Source organism: Aspergillus homomorphus, assembly GCF_003184865.1.
Source record: "Aspergillus homomorphus CBS 101889 unplaced genomic scaffold BO97scaffold_30, whole genome shotgun sequence".
In the NCBI taxonomy this organism is placed as follows: domain Eukaryota; kingdom Fungi; phylum Ascomycota; class Eurotiomycetes; order Eurotiales; family Aspergillaceae; genus Aspergillus; species Aspergillus homomorphus.
Genome location: NW_020291916.1, coordinates 74138 through 94904, shown reverse-complemented (window position 1 = coordinate 94904; position 20767 = coordinate 74138). Strand labels below are relative to the sequence as shown.

Here is a 20767-nt window from a genome sequence, read left to right as displayed (position 1 = left end):
TAAGTCCTACAAAGACCCAATCAATGAGCCAGGCCCCTGCTTAAAAAGATTTAGCGACTATCATATCATAGATCATGGTTTCGTCTATGATGGGTCTCAAAGCTGGAGGTGTTCCGTCTGCATACTGACCAAGGATATCCTACTTGTGCAGGGGAAGCGGTCCCGGCACGTGAGAAAGTCCAGATTAGATTCAGCCCTTCGACCGCCTGCTGTTTATGGCTATATTGATGGCAATCTGCCGGATGATATCACACGCGGCTGATGTTATCAACAACCTTTCCCCACGCGTTATCCTAAATATGTTATAGATTGTTCTCCCTCTGCTCCAATGCGCCCTGTCGCCGTATGCCCCTGTATTGACAATTCCGAGCTGGATTGGAACTGACAGTTATCTAGACCCCTTTTCGTGCATCCTCTCGTTCGAATGGAGGGCCTCAATTTGCCTCGACCCCTCGGTTCTTCGTCTCACAGAGGACCCCCGCATCGCAGCAGATAACTAAGGATGTAGACTCAATCGAAGAGGATGACACCCAGGATACTCCAATCCCAACCGCCCGCTTTCTCAAGCGCGATAGGTGGATCAGCTCAACACCTCGCCAGAAAGAAACCATTGAAGATTCCGACGATGCGGACCACCTCGATGAAGAACCCTCCGTTCCCTCTAGGAATATCATCTCTGATGACGGAGAAGCGCCAGGCAGCTCCCCTGGGCCCTCAGAAAACCAAACTTCCGAATTCGAGGACCTCTTCGCAAGCATACAAGACCGCAAGAAACGACGCCGAGTCTCCATAGACAACGACCTCCCCTCAGCCCAACCACCACCAACAGGACCAGACACAGAGTGGATCGTGTCATCGTCGCAGGATCTCTCCCTATCTCCACCGCCGCAAACGCAATCACCAATACCATTGACTCATAAGAAAACTCCGATGCAGAAACAGCCCCCTCCAGTAACGACACAGCATACCCCAGTAGCCACAACAACACCACAGCCCTCAGCGCCGGAAAGCGCGAACCCTCCATCCGCGCGCAACCCCCGTCGATTCCTTTTCTCAGCCTCCCACCTACCACCGACCACACAACCCCAGTCAAGTAGCAGACCGTGGGTATTAACATCGACGCAAGAACCACCCTCGTCACAACGACGCAAGCCGCCAGCATTCGTGCTACCCCGCTCACCATCGCCTTCACACACAGACGATGAACTGGCTGCCCTCCCGACCCTGTTCTCACCATCCCGTCGTGCGCTGCGCCGACGTGGTCGTGCTCCCGATCCCGCTCACACGTATCTCCCGGACGGCATGGCTGCTGAAGTGCGCAGCTGGGTTTTAGAGACTGGTACCCGACACGAGCAGCAGCGACAGGCGGGTGTTGCCAGGCGCGCGGGAGCAGTGATTCAGATCGATCATGTGCATCAATCTTCGCTTCCGAGCTGTGGTCCCCTCGCGTTTGTGTGTGGCCATAAGCCAGATGCCCACGACGAGGAGGCAGACTGGGAACCAAATACGCGTTCTCGAAAATTACTTCTCATTGGTCCACCTCGATCTCGACCTGAGACGGTATTGCAAGCTCGGCGGAATGCAATTTCAGCGCCCGAGCTTCGCCCTGGAAGTGCTGTCGGCATTTGTCCGGGATTGACCTGGGACATTGATCTAGGAGAGACTGGCTTGGAATCGGGAACAGATGACAAGCCAGCCGAACCCGTTGCGCTGCAGATATCGGGAAAGTGGACCGTTGTCCTAGAATGGGAGCTGGTCTCAAATGTAGACGGTCGCGACAGTGCATAAACTAGATACCCTACTTGCATGACATAATATAACATACCATCGCAGGATATTGACGATGCTTGGATTCAAGATGACTATATACACTACTTTTGGCCTATCCCTCCAATGCTAACCATGACAACGCCTCATGCGCCCAAACCAGTTAAAACAATGAATGCCACTAATCAGCACCGCTATCCTTCACCACGACCTTCAACGCATCCACCGCAACTGTGCACCCCCACTTCACCAGCTTCAGATCCTTCGCGGACGGCACAATATCCGTCTTCGCGACCACCTTGCGCAGGAAGAAGATCAACCCCTTGGCAATTTGCGGCGTCTCTTTCGTGCGCAAGAAGATCTCCATCAGCGCGCTCTCATCGCGCGCTGAGTCCTCCTCGACCTCCTTGCTCTTCTTACTCCCCCGCTTCTTGTCCTTCTTTTTCTTCTGCTGTGACTGCTGGATCACGCTAATCAACAACAGCTCCACAAAAGTCTTACTCTTCGGCTGGAGGTACGCGAAGTTCAAGATCTTGAGGATGCCCAGATTCAGCGTGCCGTCCACAACAAGCGATCCGTACATCTTGGCCAGATTGACGATGGCCTTCATATCGAGCTTGTTGTTCTCGTCCTCGTCGCCACCGAACCCGCCGTCGGAATCGTCGTCGTCCATGTCGCCGTTCTCGCCCATGCGCTTGAAGATGTTCCATAGCGTGTACATGAACGAGACCTTGATGCGGCGGCCCATCTCGCCGCACAGCCGGCGGGCGATCAGCGTGTAGTAGGGGTTGTGCGCGACCTCCTCCATGGCGCAGTGGGTCAGCACGCGGGGGATCTCGAACTCCTGGGCGCGCTTGAGGCGGAGCTTGAGCAGGCGCACGTGCGCGTCCTGGTAGTCTGTGGCGGACATGATGGCTACGAAGATCGAGCGGCGCACGTCCGTGTTCATGCGGTGGGCTTTGGCGATATTGACCCAATCGGGTTCGCCGTCGCTTTCGTTCTCGTCTGGCTGCTGTTGCTGGGATTGTTGATGGGGCAGGCTGGAGAGTTCCTGGCGGGCGGACTCGAGCGGGTCCTCGCGCCAGCTGGCGCCGACGAGCCACCATTTACCTTTTTTCGAGGAATTGTGGATGTCCTGTCGGGAGATGCTGATGGGTTCCGAGGCGCGAATGACGCGTGTGTTGTTGAGCGAGCCGAGTATCTTGCGCATCTTCGTGATGTGCTCGGAGGCCAGGTTAGAGCCTGCGCCGGCTTTCAGGCGGTTGTTCTTCAAGTCGGTGATCGTGTCGATCATGAACTTGGTGCGCACGGAGAGGGAGGCTTCGCCGGCTTTGGCGACAGCGGGCTGGATGAGGAGGACGATGTCTTTGAGGGAGGAGGGGTCGTCTTGGCGCAGTTGAGGGCCGGAGTCTGTTGCTTGTCATTAGTGTTCGTGTTAGGATGAGTAGGGGTTGATACGCACTTCGGATGATCTTGAGAAGCAGCTCGGTGTTCTCTTCCGTGATATCCTGGAGGAATAGCCGGATGTAGTCAAACATCAAGGTGCTTGAGATGACGTGGAAGTTGTAGAGCTGCGACAGAAGAGCAATCAAATTGATCGTCTCTTTGCCTGCGAACGTGCCTCGCTCGTCACCACGAGCGTCGAATGTCTCCACAATCTTCTGCACGATCTCCGCACCGAAATCCATGCCCATCACTTTGTAGACGGCCGCAATGAAACCCGCATGCAGGATGATGAAGGTATCCGACAGTGTAGATCGTTCGCAAATCAGACCGAACAAGAGTGTGATAAGGGTCGAGGTCACCTCGCCACGAGGATAATCGCGATACAGCTTCTCGAACTCACCAAGGATCGAGATCATGTTGGCTTCGGACAATTTGTTCAGGTGTCCCTGAGCCTGTCTTCGAAGACGTACGAGACTCTCGGACTCTGATGAAGCCTTGGCTCGAAGCGAGGGAGGGATGTACTTCTGCGGCTTGTTCTCGCTAGATTCTTGGACCGGAGCCACGTATGGGTTTTCCTTCTTCTTAGGAGCAGGTTCCTCTTCTTCGTCCTCGTCGAGATCCATGCCATCCATGTCCTCATCCTCGTCTTCATCGTCATCATCCTCCTCCTCATCCTCATCGAAATCTCCAAGAGATTCGTCATCCTCGTCAAAACCTTCCAGCCCATCCTCACTACCCATATCACTATCATCCTCCTCCGACTCGTCCTCGTCATCAGCCTGCAATCCCTGCGCTTTTCTCCGCTTATTGCGCAACCAGTCGTCGGCCTCCCTCTTTCGCTTGCGATTCTCATCATCCGACCCCTCACCCAGGTCCTCAAGAAGATCACCCAAGCCATCCTCCTCGAAAGACTTGGGAAGCTTCTTGCCCTTCTTAAGACCCAATTTCTTCTCCAGCGCAGCAATCTCAGCTTCATCCTCGTCCAACTTCGCCTTCACCGTCTTGGAGATGGGCCGCGCTGCAGCCACCACCTCAGCATCTTTCTCGACCGTTTGCGCCTTCTTCATCTTTTCAGGAGCGGCCTTAGCGGCCTTAGCAGCCTTCAACTTGGCCATAGTCGCCGCGGCATTATCATCGTCATCGTCGTCGGAATCACCAGCGCCCTCGTCGAATCCACCGAAATCATCCTCATCCTCGTCATCATCGTGGTAGGACCGCTGCGAGCCCCGCTTTTGTGCCCCAAAACCCCCGCGCTGCTTCTTCGACAACCGCTCCTCTTTCCGCCGATCTTTTCTCGCGCCGGGCCCGTTGCGCTTCCGATCACCGTAGGTATCTCTGATCCCCAGCTCCTCGCGGAGATTCCTGGGTAAGGAGGTCGTGTTATGCCTCGGACGCGGCATTATTCTTTGATTGTATGAATTCTTCAGTCAAACTCGATGCAAGGTCTGGAACCTTTTTTTTTTTTTCTGCTTTGCGCAACGATCAAAAATAATGCCGTTACAAAAAAGTCCGCGGAGGCGGAAGAAGGGAGGGCGGTGAGGGAGTGATGTTGCGGAGCTACTCTCCCCACCCACTGAACTCATTGGCGTGAGTGAGTTGAGTCGAGATCATCCGGCCATTGATTGCGCTTACAACCACAAAAGCAATTATCACTGTCGTCTTTCTGTCCCATTCAAGTACTCAGATTCAACTGACAAGGTGGCATAAACACTACACGCAATTCCACCACCACCACCACCCCCTCGTCCAACTCCAACTCCTTCATACCCAGCTTACAGCGCGCATCATTCATCAAAATGCCCGCCGCACACGCACACCTCAACCACGAAGAGGTCAGTCTGTCCACGAACTCCCATCCCCGTCTACCTCCATAACCTCCCGCCCCCAGCTTTGCACCCCGACCCCAAAACTAACCCAAAGAAAAACAGTTCTTCACCTCCCTAACGACCCTCCTAAGCACCACCTCCCAAAAAGCCCGCGGCTCCGTCTACCTCACCCAGAAACCCTTAATCGATCCCCAACAACAAGACCAACAAATACCGGCTATCCTTATCCGCGCCACCGACGGGAACACCAGCGCCGCGAATCCGAAGAACACGATCGATAAGAAGGGCATTTCAAAGAACAAGAACACGAACAAGGTTAAGCTGTCGACGGTCGTTAACCCGGATGAGTTGGAGGCGTTCTATGCTCGGTACGCGGAGGTTTGTAAGGCTGGGATGACCGGGCTGAAGAAGCGGGATCGGAAGAAGAAGAATGCGAAGGGGAAGGCGGGGGGAAAGGTGCCGAAGCTTTGAGTTTCTGACGGGGACGGGGTTTTGTGGTGGGAGGTGGGTAGGGGGTTGATTTGTGCGTTGATGGTCTGTATATGAGATATTGTTGCTGTTTGGGTGGCACGGGCTGGAGGGTGAGGGTGAGGGTGACTGGGGTTTTAAGTGGTTGATTGCATTATTGGCGTTATATTACGGGTCTGTTTACTTTCTACGATTCAAACTAAATCAATCGGGATTGGTATGGAGGACTCCTCTATTGCATACTATGCTGGATACTGGCCGGCCACGCGCTGAGAACCACCACCGCCTGATGGATACCAACTACCCGTCGATTCTGCTCGACCGTACCCTGGAGCTTTACAGAGTACATGCACTTGTAAATCATAGCACAACTCAAGCCCCAGCAAACCGTCAGTCAAGAAAGACCATCTCCCTCGAGAATACGACACTCAAAAAGATACCATACTCCCAGAATACCACCTCCCTCCCTCCCTCCTCATGATGGCGCGGGCTTGCATTTGCCGTTCTAGTTTCTCCAGAGAAGACTGGGGGAGGTTCAAATAGGGTTGCGTTACGATGGGTGGCGGGGATAGAATGGAAGGGGAGGATGAATGGAAGGTTTGGTTTGGGGAGTGAAGGTTGAAGGTTGATGTTGTTGGTTGTTCTGGCGTCGGGTTAATGGCGCTTCTGGCTGTCTTCTTCCACTCATAATATCATTGTGGTCTATCAGGTTTCAATGCACTATACACCCCCGGGGTGCTCTCAGTCATGGGGTTCTACTACATAAATTCAACCCGGAGGCCCGTGCCAATTTTGCTTAAACCTAACATGAGGCACGTAGTGATACTTCGACTGACAACCTTGACTGTCTCACAATTAAGTATGATTGATGGCACACGCTAGAATACAATGAAGACATTAGGGTACATTTCCAATGCGAATTGGTCCATCCACAAACCAGACATGTCCCAAACCATGGGGCTTGACAACGGAAATCGTGTAATTGAATCATCACAGAAAGAAGGCGTTTGTGGGAATAAAACAGAAATATCATGAGTGACGAATGTGAGGATAAGAAATATGCCAAAGAATGATATGGTGAACGGAAGAAAGGATGATATGCGGAACCAGCAAAGCTAAATCAACTGCTTCCATATCATGGGGTATGCTCGGAAGACTCCTCGGTCCTTCGGAAACAATCAGGAAGGGGCAGGTCGAAATCATCCACCGTATCTTGAGATTCAGCTAGCTGGTCCTCGATGTTGCGCTTGAGCTCGCCCATGGTCGAGTTCATAGCGGGTCCGATCACAATGCGGGCGGCAATATGAATGAGCACAACCATAAGCTGGATGGGCGGGACCAGAACGAGCGAGGCCGTCTTGTGAATCAAAGAAGCCGCGTCGTGCTTCTCAGGTTTGGCAAGCGTTAAGGTGGAGGGTGGTGGCATGGGAGAGACTTCTCGCTGGCGGGAAGCTCTGGAGCGACGACGGAACTCAGCGCTCATGCTGGATAGATTAGAATTAGATTCATTGCTTGAAGCTGCCCCACTAGGTTCTGGGGCGGACGTAGGACGGTTAGATGTAATGGGTATCGGTTTAGCCTCATGCTCAGAAAAGTCTCTAGCTAATTCCTCCGTCGGCGACATATGATCCCAACAGTCGACATACACGGAGACTCGATTGTGAGACCGCTTAGACTCGGGTAGATGTGAGTCTCCAGAAGACGAGTGGGCATCGCCACTTTCAATTTCGTACTGGTCATCATTCTCGCTTGACGCGGGTGTAGAGCAGGTGTCTAAGTCCGGAATGGCTGTAAAAGAGGGGCCAAGTGAATGGAAAGATTCCACACTGGATGAGAAGGAGAATTCAGGATCAACCTGGTCTTCAGAGCTATCTTCAAACCTTGCCAGCAAAGTCTGGAAACTCTGCTTTGTTTCTACCGCAGATTGGCTTGAGTGCTGCACTGGCTCCGAGATCGGAACCGGGTCAGGCAACTCATTGTCGTCAGCGATTGTCTCGAGAATTGTGCTATTGCTGCCCCTGGTCGTGAAACCACTGTCATCCGTCGCATCTCCGTCCGTGTCTTCTCCCGCGCTAGGAAAGTCGGCTGCGAGGTCATCCTTCGGCTTCAACATATCTTGCTTGAAGATCGAAGACACGGGGGCGCTTTCTCGACGCCCTTTAGGACGCCAGGCCCTTTTTCGTCGAGGCGCCTTGGCCTCTTCGGGGATTTCGACGGTGAAGCCCCTCTTGAAAGGGCAGGGCGTTACTTCATAGCGGAGAATTTTCGGCAACACATTTTTCATTTCCACGACTAGTCTCTTGTCATCCTCCACCTCGTTGGGCAGTTCAATGCGATAGTAGGTCAGGGGCCGAATGCGCAAGACAAATGTCGACTCGCCATCGACGCACCAGCATTGAGAGTTCTTGAGAATGGCGTGGACGACATTGCCGCATTTCAGGAAGACGGTTAAACCGTGTACATTTTCTAATCGGAGAGGCGCGAGCGCGACCGTGCGCTCGGTGGGTGATCTCCAGGGAAGCGTCTCAACGGTATCGACCGGGTAATCAAAATCGGCGGGTGCGGTACTCGACGGGATAGGCGCAAGGGCTCTAGGGGCGAAGTGGACGACTTTGGCGGAGGGATGATAGAAGAGATCGTTCTCGGACGGTTTCACGGATTCTGAGTGACGACGCGTACGCGGATTCAGTTTGGTAGGGAGAGTAGCAGACCGACGAATGGACGAAGTCTGGGGAAGCGGCGCATCGGAAGAATCAGACATTCTCAATCATGGGGATGTTGGATGATAATATAAAGAAAAAAAAATAAGAGGAAGGGACCGAAACAAAGGAAGATTACATTGAATAGGAGTACGGTGATGAAAAGATGCAGCAGGTGATTTGAATATATCTAAAGGTTGAAAGCGGGAAAAGGAGAGACGATCAGCAGGGATTTGAAAGAGGGGGGGCAAGAAGAAAAGAATGATGGTGGTGGTGAGATAATCGAACCCAAATGACCCCGGCAGAAGAAGGATGGATGGATGGATGGATGAACTCAATAATCATCATTGCCCGCGCCCAGTTGAGACTAGTTGCGATCTCCCCTGCGCTCTGCGCTCTGCACGCTGCAAGCTTGTTGGGGCTGGGTGGAGTATATATGAGGCCTCAGGCATACACATGGGATAGTCACGTGAAATGTGGCGTCGTGGGGCTGGGCGGTTTGTCCGGCTGTTGTTAGCGCAGCGGATGCTGGCAGCTGCACCCAATCCCCTCCCGTAGCCATACTTGCACATTTCCACCTTTATGTGGTTGCCTGTGGCTGTTCCCCCCCTCTCTCCGACTCCCCCGAACAACGCACCACTATAAATAGCTTCACATGTCCATTTTTCTCTCTTCAGACTCCTGAGCTCACATCTGCTTTCCTTTGGGGACACAGTTGAGCACAATGCCGAATTTCGAACCCAACGCCGTCATTCGCGGCTCTCAGTTAACAATTGTTGGAAGTGAGTGAGCTTCTACCCTCCCCGGAGTCTCTATCCGCCGCCTCATGCTTGCTTGTCGCTGTGTGGAATACATTGCATAAAGGGAAAATGGGGTTTAGAGCTGAGAGTTTATCGCTCATACTCAAGCATGAAAACCTGGCTTTTCCAGATTTGAAGCCTCAGACCTGCTGTCGCCTCAATGCATTGATAGCCATCCTTGAGCAAAACACATACGTCATCTGAGCACAGAATTTGGAGTGCTGACATCCAACTCAACAGCTGTCCGCGCTTTGGGCAATCCCGATCTGTTCAAATACAACCACTTTCGTCAGGCTCTCTTCGCGGTCGCCGTTGGAATTGCCATCCAACTTATCATTCAGATCCCGGTATGAATTGTCCCCCTTACGGTCTGGGGGTGTACGACCTTTAGTCTAACTAGTCACCTCCAGATCATCGGAGTCAAACTCGTTCTCTGGAGTATTTCATGGGCCGTCGACCTGGAAAATGCCACCTGGGATGACACCCTCGTTGAGAGTCTCGACTTCATCTCCAACTCCGTGCTGCAGGTGCCCTTCTTGCTCATGACACTGATGCGTTATATCACGCCTACCTTAGACGAAATGTAAGTCGAACGCTGTTCTGCTTGCCGAAAGTCTATGGACTGACCCAATTAGCTTCATGGAATCTCTCAAATGGGTGGATGCTACCTACGTCCAGAAACACAAGAAGGACGACCCGAAGAACTTGCGCGACATGTACTATCCCAATCTATCCATGTACACCTCCGAGGAGGGCAAGGTCAGAACCCCGAAGGCCGCCGGACATGCAGCATTCTTCATGTTTCTCAGGCGGTACGGTAAACGGGCTGGACTCCTTTTGGGGACCTACCTCTTTTCTTTGGTTCCCGTAGTCGGACCTTTCGTGATGCCCGCTGCCTCCTTTTACGCCTTCAAAAGCTCCGTAGGAACTACGCCTGCTGCTGTCATCTTTGGGGCCGGCTTCATCCTACCTAAAAGCTACGTTGTTTCTTTCCTGCATAGCTATTATGCCTCCCGCAGTCTCATGCGTGAACTGGTAGGTTATGCTCCCTAGAATACCTCAGTCAGGCTTGTCTAACAACATCAACAGCTGGAACCTTACTTCAGCCGTGTTCCCTTCACCCATGAGCAGAAGAAGCGTTGGTTTGCCGACCGTGAAGGAGTACTGTTCGGCTTCGCCTTCGCTTTCACTCACGTCATGAAGGCCCCGTTCATCGGGGTCCTCCTCTATGGTGTGGCCCAGGCGTCGACAGCGTATCTTGTCACCAAGATCACGGATCCCCCACCGAGCCCTGCGGAGAAGGAGCGTTTCGCCGAGACCCAGACGACTTGGACGAACAAGCACGACTTCCTGCGTCTTCCCTTTGATAGTCTAGACAAGCTCAACGTGCACGAGGAAGATGAAAAGCCCAAGGCGCCTGACACCCCAAGCCGCAGGTTTTCTTGAATTCGGCGGTGTGTGGAGGGCTGACCGGGATTTGACGGATGTGTGATAGACTGAGCCCGGGATCTGTAGAGAGTTGGGGTGATGAGTATATTTGTAAAGGCCTTTTATAAGAACCGTGTGGTTCAATTTGTTATCGTTATCAGACAAAAGTTGAGCTGCAAAGCAGAGAAAACGTTCCCCGCAGATAAGCGTCATCGATTCCCGATAAGATAACCTTTTCCATGTCTTCCCCCTCATCGCGCCCGTCCATTTCCGATTCGATCTGCTGATAACTATGGGTCTGAGCGAGAGTTCTTTGAGTGGTGAGGGGGACTTGTCTTGCTACAGGGAAGAATCGTGCAGCTAGAGTATTTAATTGGGGCCGCCCTGCAGCCTGAGAGCTAAACTCTTTTCCTCTTCCCTCGCTATCCCCTCCACCTTGGACAAACACCATCACCTTCAATCATCACCATGGGCCACAAGAAGATCCGCACAGCGCTGACGGTCGATCTCAACAAGCCTGCCTGGGAGCAACCGGGGTTGCACGTACGTTGAAACCATCCAGTCACTGAGTCACGGACCTGTGTTCATAGTGCTGACATCCCGCAGAACAGATGGCATCCAGATGGTACACAACCCAGCCTAGCTGCCCACCCACAATCTAAATCAGCCACAAACAACACTAACCATAAGTCCTCAAAACAGTCCCCGCCTGCGGCACGATCGCCAACAACGAAGTCGTCAAGATCGAATGCCTCGACTGGACCGGCGGGCAGATCAAAAACAACGACTCCGCCGACGACGTCAAGGACGTCGACCTAACCCAGATCCACTACCTATCTGGGCCCTTTGAGATCGAGACCGCCGAGCCGGGCGATGTCTTGCTGGTGGAAATCCAAGATGTCCAGCCCTTCGAGGATCACCCCTGGGGCTTTACCGGTGTCTTCGACAAGAACAATGGGGGCGGGTTTCTCGATGAGATTTATCCGAAAGCGTAGGCCAGACTTCATCCTCAGTGTGTGTGCTGATAGAAAGGACGTTTGAAACTGACTCGATGTGTGCGCCAGAGCCAAGGCTATATGGGACTTCGAGGGGATCTTCTGCTCGTCGCGACATATTCCCCACGTGCGCTTTGCGGGATTGATTCATCCCGGGATTCTGGGCTGCGCGCCGTCCGCGGAGATACTGGCGGAGTGGAATCGTCGAGAGGGGGAGTTGATCGCCGCGAGTACCGCCCTGCAGCGGGATGTCGCGAAGCCTCCTGAGCCGAGAAATGCGCATGCGGGAAGTGCGGATGAGAGTCTTAAGGAGAAGGTCGCGAGGGAGGGCGCGAGAACGATTCCTGTATGCTTCTTCCTCTCTCACACACACCTGACCGAATTGCTGGAGACTGGGCTGGGGTGGGCTGAGCTGGGCTGAGCTGAGCTGACCCAATGATCAATGTATAGGGTCGTCCCGAACACGGCGGCAACTGCGACATCAAGAACCTCTCTCGCGGCTCGAAGGTCTACCTCCCCGTGCACGTACCCGGCGCGAAGTTCTCCGTCGGCGATCTGCACTTCTCGCAAGGCGACGGCGAGATCTCCTTCTGCGGCGCCATCGAAATGGCCGGCATCATCACGCTCAAGTTCACCGTGCTCAAGGGCGGCATGGCGAAGATGGGCATGAAGTCCCCGATCTTCCAGCCGGGCCCCGTGGAGCCGCAATTCGGGCCCGGCCGGTATTTGACCTTCGAGGGGTTTTCGGTCGATGAGAATGGAAAACAGCATTATTTGGACGCGACGGTGGCGTATCGTCAGACGTGTCTGCGGGTGATCGAGTACCTGCGTCGGTATGGGTACGATGACTATCAGATCTACCTGCTGCTGAGCTGCGCGCCGGTGCAGGGACATATTGCAGGGCTGGTGGATATACCCAATGCGTGCACGACGCTGGGGGTGCCGATGGATATCTTTGATTTTGATATTCGGCCCGAGGGCGAGGCGGTGCAGTTGGATATGGGGAGTTGTGCGTTTACAAGTGAGTGAAGGGAGTAGCGGTTATGTCTGGTTCCTTCATATCATTGCGTGCAAGTAGCTCTCTCAACACTTAACCTAAGACCACCGGAATGCCAGCCTACCTTTGATATGAGCTTCCTAGCAGTGATAGGAATAAACGTAGCATCGAAAAATGGGTAGCTTACTATGGTATACTACAACTGTTCCGGGGGAACTACAAGTATCCCAGCGGAGCGGGTCCACCATCACGGCTTTATCTTATCGCAACCATCAATCTACTGTACCACCTCCCCCAAGTTCTCCCCTATCCACGGAGTACTCACAATTCAGAACCTCTCACCAACCAAACACACCCCAACCGCAAACCTGCACAATGGCCTCAACCGAGGACCCAACAACGCAACCACCAGTAATAAACTACATCCTCTCCTTCCTTCTAGTCGGCATAGCCTGGGGCTTCACAACCCCTTTCATCCGCCGCGCCGCCGCAGACTTCAACGCGCGACAAGACGCCAGCACCAGCACCAGTACCTCCTCCTCCCCCTCTGAACAAACCCCTCCTACCGTCTACGAAGACAATGAAACGCCATTGAATCCGATCGACCCTCCGTCCTCTGAACCCCACACCACCACCGAAGACGAAAACGAAGTCGAAGAAGAAGCAGAAGAAGAAGACAACCCCCCGCCCACGCAACCAGCCTGGATGCGCCAGCCCCCGCATCAAAAAACCTGGGTGCGCACGAAACTCACCTCGATCTTCTGGACGGTCGTCAATCTCCTCCGGACACCCGCCTATTCGATCCCGTTGGTCGTGAATCTGACAGGGAGTGTGTGGTTCTTTTTGCTTGTTGGGAAGCATGGTGCGTGATCCCCTTCTCCGTTTTCGATATTGCATGGGAAGACAGCATGGGAAGCTGGAGGATACCGACCAGTGAGAAAGTATGTGCTAACCAAACCCGGGGGTTTCGATAGAACTCTCATTGACCGTTCCGCTGGCGAATTCAAGTGCGTTCTTGTTCACGGTGCTGGGCGAGTGGTACGTAGAGCGGAAGGGGATCGCGCGGGAGACGTGGGTGGGGATGGCGTTGGTGTTGGGCGGGATTGCGGTTTGTGTGTTTTCAAAGTCTTGATGAGTTAATAATGTGGAGGGGAGAGAATGTATGTATACTTGGTTCATAACCCCCTGGTTTGTTGCGTATTTTGGCCTAAAAGACAGGTACAAAAAGCAAAGTGCAAAAAGATGGCTTCTGTTGCATCATCCGTGAATCGAACACGGGCCTCATCGATGGCAACGATGAATTCTACCACTAGACCAATGATGCTTGTTCTTGTTTTTGGTGGTAATGTCTGAACTCATGGTCCAACTACCGGGAAGAGGAGTATGAATAGCACGTAATGCCTCGATGTTGCATCCTATCTTCATATCATGTCATTCGATTTACATGTCTACATACATATTCCTTCCTGAAGACGCCCACCCAGTCGCAAGTCGAGTAGATAGCACAGTCCGCGCGCGTAAATCATGAACCTTCGATACGTCTTTACTTCTCATCATGAAATCATACCACCGCCAGCGGCATACTAGAGGGATATCATAACAATACAAAAACTGCAAAACTCGTCTTACTCTCCGCGGAACTGGAATCACAAGTTAGCTTTTAGACCCCCAAGACACAACACCATCAGACCAGACTTACCATGCGCACAACCAAATACCACATCGCACCGATGAACTTGAAGATCGACAACCCAGCCACACTCCACAGGACAACCGACATGTAGATCGTGGCGCGCTTGTTCTGCGTCGTTTCCGAGTCGCTGTCGAACGTCTCCAGGCCCGCGGCGCTCAGCACCACCGCCGCCAGGGCAAAGTTGCAGAACACCCACGCCAAGACGACCGCACTGCGGAACCCCTTGTAGTAGTCGGCCTGGCGGTCTTCCTCCGAGACATTCGGGACCTCCTTGGGTGGCTTGATCGCGAACTTGGCGAGCTCGGCCTCGTACTGAGCGTTCAGATCACCGTCGTCCTGGGGGATGTTGACGTCGACCTTGCCGCCGGGCTTGAGGTTGGCAGAAGGCAGCTTCTCGGCTTTGTCGTCACCTTTCGTACCCCATGTAATGTCGTGGGTGTTACAGAAGGCGTAGATGTTCAGAACATTGATGTAGGTGGGCGTGAGCAGGATGTATTGGATGAACTGTCCTAGTTAGTGGGAACGACTGAAACAGACGGGATTTGGAATAGGAGTGGACTCACGCTGGTGAACATATGCCAGGGATCGAGGAAAATGAATGATGCAAGGAACCACATCACGTAGGTCGAACCCAGCGAGACAATGATCGAGAAGAACTGGTAATTGGTAAACAAGTCGGAGAAGGTAAAGCTCTTTTGCTTGACCTGCTGTTCGATCGATTTGACCGTCACGAAAATGGCTGCAAACGCCAGGTAGATCATAATGCAAATCCAAAAGTATACCATCGTCATATAGAACTTGTTCGAACCACCAGGTCGGTTACCCAGCGCGAGGACGAAGCATGTCACCAATGTCGCCAGGTACAACCACTCGAAGACCACTCCAAGAATTTTACCGACCGTGCCCAAGAGAGAAGTGTCGCCCAGGTACGAGGTGAGGATTTTGAAGACCAAGAAAAAGTTGCCCTGAGACCCATCAGCATTGCAGTTCCGAAAGAGGCGCCGCGGGAGAGTCACTTACAATTCCAAACCAGGCGAAGAGCATATTAATCGTCTGGTAAATAAACTCGACCAGAAGCATAAATTTCCGCATGAAACTGTGGTCACTCCGCCAAAGCTGATAAAAGTGAGCAATGGCATAGACCGCAGCGAAGAAACTACCGTTCAACCAACGACGACGCTGCAAGATGAATTCGGCCATTCTATCCGGCACATCGGTCTCACCGGTGGAAGACTTGACATATTGCAGCAGCCAACGGCAGTTGCGCTTTGACACCAGCTCGAAACAGAGGATTCGATCCTCGGCCAGATACATATTGGCCGTGAAAATACCCGCGTTGGCGCCATGCATCTTCTCACCGGCAAAGTAGCGCTCCAGCGGACCCTGTCCATTCTTATCATTCTGCAACGCAACGTACCGGTAGGCCGAGAAAGCACCAGGCAGGACACTGATGAATCCAAACGCAGATTCCAGCGGCTTGTCTAGAATGTTACTGAGCTTGTACTCGAAGTTCTGGCCTGCAACAAGCGGATTAAGCAGCTTCTTTCCGTGGTCCAACATGACCTTGATTTCACCACAGGCGCCTCCGCACATGGGGTTAACATCGAACGCCTTCCACAGATGATAGATCGAGTCCTTGCCGGGGCGTGTACCCGCGTCGAGCAAGACACAGATGTTGGGGTCCAGCACGCGACCAAAAGCTTGGAAGAACCACCGATGCGAGTTGATTTTCTTCTGGTTCTTTTCCTTCAGACAGAAAATCATCTGCACAGGAGCGCCAGTGCGAGCCTTGAGGTGGACTTGAGTGCCCTTCAGCTCCAGCCCAACTTGGGTTGTGTATTCGTAGATGTGCGCCGTCACATCCTTGCCGTTGACCTGTTGTTTGGCAATGCCGTCTTGATAACATCCCAGACCAGCCAAAACAGCACGCGTGCGAGGGTTGATCTTCGCACGACCGTCGCTGATCACACAGACCACAATCTTCTTCCAGGCATCCTTACCCCAGGTCTTGCTACTCGTCCTCGAGCACATGTATTCGATGTTCTTGAACACACCGATCATCGTTCGCGCAAACAGGAAATCATCCTCGTTGTACATGGTGACTGCGATGAATAGTTCGGTGTGTCGGGGCTTTGCGAACAGCTTCTGACGCAGGGTAAAGCGTTCCTCGAAGAAGTCCGCCGGATCGCACGTGGCGGCAGAATAGCGCATGTGGGTGAATTCATCGCGGCCCGGGGGTTCGGCGTGTGGCACTTGGCTGAGCAGTTTCGGTGCGATCGGACAGTCCAGCACGAGGTTACCGTTGAATAGCTGGACTTCCTTCACTGTCTTCCATCGTCGCACGGGTGCCGGGCTGGGTGTGTGGGTGTGCGCAAGTGTTGGCTCCTCCTCGTACTCATCGCTATAAGGGTCCGGCCCGAATGGGTTATCGGGCTGCAAGATGGGCACGTGGTCATCGCTGTACGAGTGCTGATGCTGAGGCTGGTGCTCTGGATATTGGCCAAGATCATAATCGTCCTCCGCCGGTGTCACCGTTGGGTGATAGGGTTGAGTATAATAGGCATCGTGGTGCGCTTCGGGGTCGATGGAGTACTCATAACCAGGATAGGCTTGCGGTTGGTGGTGCTCGTAGGCCTCGTTGTGGCCGTAAGAGTTCGGAAGTCGTTCGACGGAGTACTAGCATCGCGATGGCAGTCGTTAGCTCTCCAATCTAGGGCCAACAGACCAATGGCATCCTTACTGTCGGCTGCTCGGCTAGTCGATCGCTCGAGGGCATCTCGAAATGCTCCTGTGGATATGGATTGTCGGACAGCTGATAGGTATTTAAAGGCCGACCCGGTGACGGGGAACGAGCATTAAGGTGGTGTGGATTCATGATGGGCGTGTGGCTTTCCTCCTCCCCATAGGGGTCTCCTGCGTTCAATGATCAGTATAGCCGCCCTAGGTGCAATGCGCGCGGGGAATGAGAAGAAAGCAAGTGAGACAGTCGCCAGATTATAGCCGGAATGATTCGTCAGCTTGTCGCACCAATATCCGAGCAGCTACGAGGAGACTACTTCTCTCGTAGTTTGGTTGATAGACTGCTCCAACTAGAGTTCCAAATTGGGGGAATGGATGCGGAGGAGACGAGACAAATGCGCGACAACCCACTGCCGCGCAATACGTGCTTCACCGACAGATCGGAACTTACCCAAGCGATTATATGACATGATGGCCGATAGTGCTGCGGACGATCAATCGTTTCGATAGCAATGCCCCTTCTGAATTCCTGGCCAGGGAAACTGGGGTGTAGATTGCGCCAAGCGGGTTTGTGGAATGCGAGGGTGGCCTGGCTGCTGAAGGTTGGGGTTGAGAGGGGGAGAGATTGGGTGTTGCGGCGGGAGTTTCAGGATGCGATAGGCGAGATTAAGTCCGAGGAGGATCGAGGACGGAGAAAAGGGACAGACCGGGAGTGAGGAACAAAGAAGCAGAGAGAGGTTGGTGGCCCAAAAGGTGTGAAAATACTTGATAATAGAGTGGATGGGGATGGGGCTTATTTTTCGTACCGGGGGTGGGATGGGGAGGGGGGGAAAAGTGATAGCAGTGCCACGGTCACCTGCTGGGTCTACTAACTTACCCGGAATTGTCGTTGACTAAATCTACAATCAACCATCTCTTGTTATGCCATTACCCTTGGCGGGAAAAGGATGAAGCCCCGTTGACCAAGGAACCACAGGGACGATCAACTAGTTAGCTATCAGTTGCGATTGATTAATGAGATTACCTTGACGGCTCGATCACCATAACAAACATGATGCAGGCTCCACTGGGGTTACGATGCAGATGACGATGTGATGGAGTCCTGGATCCTCTTCCTCACCTGCCGGGCAACATTCTGCAAACCCAGTTTTTCCCCGGAGTCTCACTCCTGCCAGGCTGTCACATTTTTCATTCATTTTCTGATCTAATGCACCAAAAATGCGTCCCTGATACGATGCCAGCCGGAGTGAAGATCCGTAGATAGAGCTGATCAGCTTGCAGGGAGAGCCATGGCTGTTTCCAATTGAACTCCACTGCCGGTCACTGGGCCAACCGCAGGACAGCCTCGATCTTCACAGCCACGGGGCAGTGTGGCGCTGCACTTTCGTTCCTTAATCCTGATCCTTCTTTTACTAAGTATAACTTCAAGGCAGCCTGGAGCTAAAGTACTGGGTGGGCTACCTATAATTATCCTCTTATCGGTTCAGGGCATCGAGCCCTATCGGTCCCTCTAGAAAGTCGCTGCCTATCTGTTGTACTAACCGCCGACGTCATAGTCTGTGCTCGTGTCTTACTTTATCTCCATTCGTATTCGTAAATATTTCTTTATCAGACTTCGTGTAGCCTTGGGGGCACTAGTACAAGTAGAAGACGACGAGCAACGATGGGAGGTGAATCGGCGATGTCAATCATAGCCCTCACAGTATGCTGTACTGACAGTGCACGTCAAACCCCTCGCACCTGCATATCGCAGGTATTCAACTGCCAACAGAAAATAAGTTGAGCAATTCAAAAAAGGTACCACTAACCATGTGGCAAGAACCGGGCACAGCAAAATGACGCCCGTTGGTGCCTTGCGACCCAGGCATCAATTCGCTATCGATAAGATTTCTGCCGCCAGCCACTGCACAGTCAAGCGAATCATCCCTTGAGTCTCGAGTCCTCGACCGTCCACATCTCTCTCTCTCGTACCATAAACCGTCATTAAAATATACCATACATAGCTCGTTATACCTATACCGCATAATGACCGCCACGCAAGACACTCCCGCCGGACGGCAAGTCAACGTCCTTTTCGTTTGCCTAGGCAATATCTGTACGGCTCAGCTCTCAGCCCCCGCACTTGCCCACTTCCCCAGCTGCTTTGCTCTAACAATGCCCACCAGGTCGTTCCCCCATGGCCGAGGGAGTCTTCCGTCACGTAGCCGCCTCGCACCCTTTGATCAACAAGATCGACTCGGCGGGTACGGGTGCGTACCACGCCGGCGAGTCCCCCGATTCGCGGACCATGACCACCCTCCGCAGCCACGGGATCACAAGATACGTCCACGCCGCGCGCAAGATCACCAAGGAGGACTTCTTGACGTTCGACTACCTCATGGCGATGGACAAATACAACCTCCGCGATCTGCAAGAAACCCGCGAGTCGGTGCTGGCGTCCGCCAAGAAGTCGGGCGCCAAGGTGGCGGAGGTGCGCTTGTTCGGTGACTTCCAGCCCGGAGGTGTCCTGCATGAGCGGGTCGGAGGAGGCGAGGTCGTCCAGGATCCTTACTACGGCGGTGTCAATGGCTTCAAGGATGTCTATGAACAGGTGACTCGCTTCTCGAAGAACTTCCTCGATTACCTCGAGAAGAACCAGGAAACGGAAGTAGAAGAGTGAAGATGGATGGAGAATACGATGACCCCGTGTGCAGGGCAGACGAGCGCGGGTTTTTTGATGCCCTGCGATTTGATATTATGATAGACCCCGTGAGCGAACTGCTAAGAGCGAAACAGACCGGAGCGAGTTTCGATGCATTCTATAGAGTACATGTGCATGGTTGAAATATAATACAGAGGGCAAGGTAGAGTGTATCATACATAGGTACCGTAACGCCGGGTTAGTCCAGCTATTAACATGTCGCATGTCGTATGTTGCGAGGCTTGGAGTGTCTTTTGTATTCACAATTAGACCTTTTCGCTGATCTTGATAGCGGCCTTGCATCCGTAGCGGATGAAGTTGACCAGCGGATCATACGGCTTGGCCTCTTTGGCATCGTTCTCCACGGCATGATCCAGATGCTCCAGCTCCTCGTCCCGAATCCGCCGGAAGTTCGCCAGCATCTCTTCCAGCTCCGGGTCCAGCTCCTCGCCCCGGCTCTCCGCCTCCGCTTTCCACGAGAGGATTTCCCGCACTTGATCGTTGTAGTGGGATCCAATCTCGGTCTCCACGGCCTCGGTGCAAGCCATCGCCGCCTCACGCCCCATGACTCCTGTCGACCAGCCTAGGAATGTCGCGGCCGCGTACCATACCGGGTACATCGCCGTCGGCCGTACTCGGTGCTTCGCGATGAGGTGGTTGAATGTGTTGAAATGACCCACTTCTTGGTCGTACATATGCTTCATCAGGGGGCGTAAGTGAGGGTGAGAGCGCACGACTTGGGGCGTTTGCGCGGTGTAGATCAAAGTCGCTGCCAACTCGCCGGCCTGGTTGACGCGGAGGGCGCTGTCGAGGAATTCGCGTTGCTTCGCATTGAGGGCATATCGCGGTTTTGACCCAGGCGCCTGCGCCGATGTTGTAGTGGATGCAGCGGACTGATTGGTAGCTGTCGAGTTGTACAGGCGACGGCTCTGCAGCGTGGAGGGCGCGAGAAAGTCGAGGACGCCGGCCGTTGGTCGGAACGATGCGGCAAGGGAAGTCCTCGCGAGCATTGTGACACTTTCTGAGACTTTTAACGAAATGAAGCGAGAGGAATGACTGTTGCGACAATGCCGGGTTAAGATTTTGTGAGAGAAGAAAGTTTCACTTTCTAACTATTTACTTCCTGGATATGCTGCCATGCTTTCCGAAGTGGCCCAACCCGATTCATTGAAATGAGCGCGCTCACTCACCGCCTTTGAGCGCCAACCCGGGAGCGGAACATCGTATCG

General features: G+C 53.3%; 10 protein-coding genes and 1 non-coding gene across 11 annotated transcripts; 6 read left to right on the top strand and 5 right to left on the bottom strand.

Annotated features, from left to right (window-relative positions):
- Positions 1 to 286: 286 nt before the first annotated feature.
- BO97DRAFT_471795 (uncharacterized protein) lies at positions 287 to 1821 on the top strand. Its single transcript, XM_025700066.1, has 2 exons — positions 287 to 343; positions 397 to 1821. Exons 1-2 carry the CDS (start codon positions 329 to 331, stop codon positions 1786 to 1788), a joined length of 1407 nt encoding a protein of 468 aa, XP_025549454.1. The 5' UTR covers positions 287 to 328; the 3' UTR covers positions 1789 to 1821.
- A 148-nt stretch (positions 1822 to 1969) lies between these two features.
- Positions 1970 to 4613, bottom strand: BO97DRAFT_314310 (MIF4G domain-containing protein; the record flags this gene model as incomplete). Its single annotated transcript, XM_025691253.1, has 2 exons — positions 1970 to 3177; positions 3230 to 4613. Coding segments are annotated over 2 exons (2592 nt in total), but the record flags the coding sequence as incomplete, so codon positions are not given.
- Positions 4614 to 4813: 200 nt separating this feature from the next.
- On the top strand, positions 4814 to 5586 carry BO97DRAFT_407006 (signal recognition particle 14 kDa protein). The gene is made up of 2 exons (XM_025695553.1): positions 4814 to 5045; positions 5142 to 5586. The coding sequence occupies exons 1-2, from the start codon at positions 5010 to 5012 to the stop codon at positions 5508 to 5510; spliced, it is 405 nt and encodes a 134-aa protein (XP_025549452.1). The 5' UTR covers positions 4814 to 5009; the 3' UTR covers positions 5511 to 5586.
- Positions 5587 to 6351: 765 nt separating this feature from the next.
- On the bottom strand, positions 6352 to 8505 carry BO97DRAFT_407005 (uncharacterized protein). The gene has a single exon (XM_025695552.1). It carries the CDS (start codon positions 8266 to 8268, stop codon positions 6643 to 6645), a length of 1626 nt encoding a protein of 541 aa, XP_025549451.1. The 5' UTR covers positions 8269 to 8505; the 3' UTR covers positions 6352 to 6642.
- Positions 8506 to 8886: 381 nt separating this feature from the next.
- On the top strand, positions 8887 to 10643 carry usgS (transmembrane protein UsgS). The gene is made up of 5 exons (XM_025695551.1): positions 8887 to 8988; positions 9247 to 9353; positions 9417 to 9589; positions 9642 to 10041; positions 10096 to 10643. The coding sequence occupies exons 1-5, from the start codon at positions 8931 to 8933 to the stop codon at positions 10450 to 10452; spliced, it is 1095 nt and encodes a 364-aa protein (XP_025549450.1). The 5' UTR covers positions 8887 to 8930; the 3' UTR covers positions 10453 to 10643.
- A 194-nt stretch (positions 10644 to 10837) lies between these two features.
- Positions 10838 to 12546, top strand: BO97DRAFT_444734 (acetamidase/formamidase family protein). Its single transcript, XM_025698485.1, has 5 exons — positions 10838 to 10977; positions 11041 to 11059; positions 11137 to 11425; positions 11499 to 11775; positions 11880 to 12546. The coding sequence occupies exons 1-5, from the start codon at positions 10903 to 10905 to the stop codon at positions 12456 to 12458; spliced, it is 1239 nt and encodes a 412-aa protein (XP_025549449.1). The 5' UTR covers positions 10838 to 10902; the 3' UTR covers positions 12459 to 12546.
- A 202-nt stretch (positions 12547 to 12748) lies between these two features.
- On the top strand, positions 12749 to 13558 carry BO97DRAFT_394408 (uncharacterized protein; the record flags this gene model as incomplete). The annotated part of the gene is made up of 2 exons (XM_025693977.1): positions 12749 to 13288; positions 13401 to 13558. Exons 1-2 carry the CDS (start codon positions 12802 to 12804, stop codon positions 13556 to 13558), a joined length of 645 nt encoding a protein of 214 aa, XP_025549448.1. The 5' UTR covers positions 12749 to 12801.
- A 121-nt stretch (positions 13559 to 13679) lies between these two features.
- On the bottom strand, positions 13680 to 13750 carry BO97DRAFT_t193. The gene has a single exon. It is a non-coding gene; the product is annotated as a tRNA-Gly (tRNA).
- A 360-nt stretch (positions 13751 to 14110) lies between these two features.
- chsA (chitin synthase class I) lies at positions 14111 to 16994 on the bottom strand (the record flags this gene model as incomplete). The annotated part of the gene is made up of 4 exons (XM_025691925.1): positions 14111 to 14623; positions 14683 to 15084; positions 15140 to 16795; positions 16860 to 16994. The coding sequence occupies 4 exons, from the start codon at positions 16992 to 16994 to the stop codon at positions 14111 to 14113; spliced, it is 2706 nt and encodes a 901-aa protein (XP_025549447.1).
- A 1889-nt stretch (positions 16995 to 18883) lies between these two features.
- Positions 18884 to 19517, top strand: ltpA (tyrosine protein phosphatase LTP1; the record flags this gene model as incomplete). Its single annotated transcript, XM_025691921.1, has 2 exons — positions 18884 to 18953; positions 19024 to 19517. The coding sequence occupies 2 exons, from the start codon at positions 18884 to 18886 to the stop codon at positions 19515 to 19517; spliced, it is 564 nt and encodes a 187-aa protein (XP_025549446.1).
- A 118-nt stretch (positions 19518 to 19635) lies between these two features.
- BO97DRAFT_407000 (demethoxyubiquinone hydroxylase family protein) lies at positions 19636 to 20665 on the bottom strand. Its single transcript, XM_025695550.1, has one exon. The coding sequence runs from the start codon at positions 20546 to 20548 to the stop codon at positions 19805 to 19807; it is 744 nt and encodes a 247-aa protein (XP_025549445.1). The 5' UTR covers positions 20549 to 20665; the 3' UTR covers positions 19636 to 19804.
- Between the last annotated feature and the right edge of the window lie 102 nt (positions 20666 to 20767).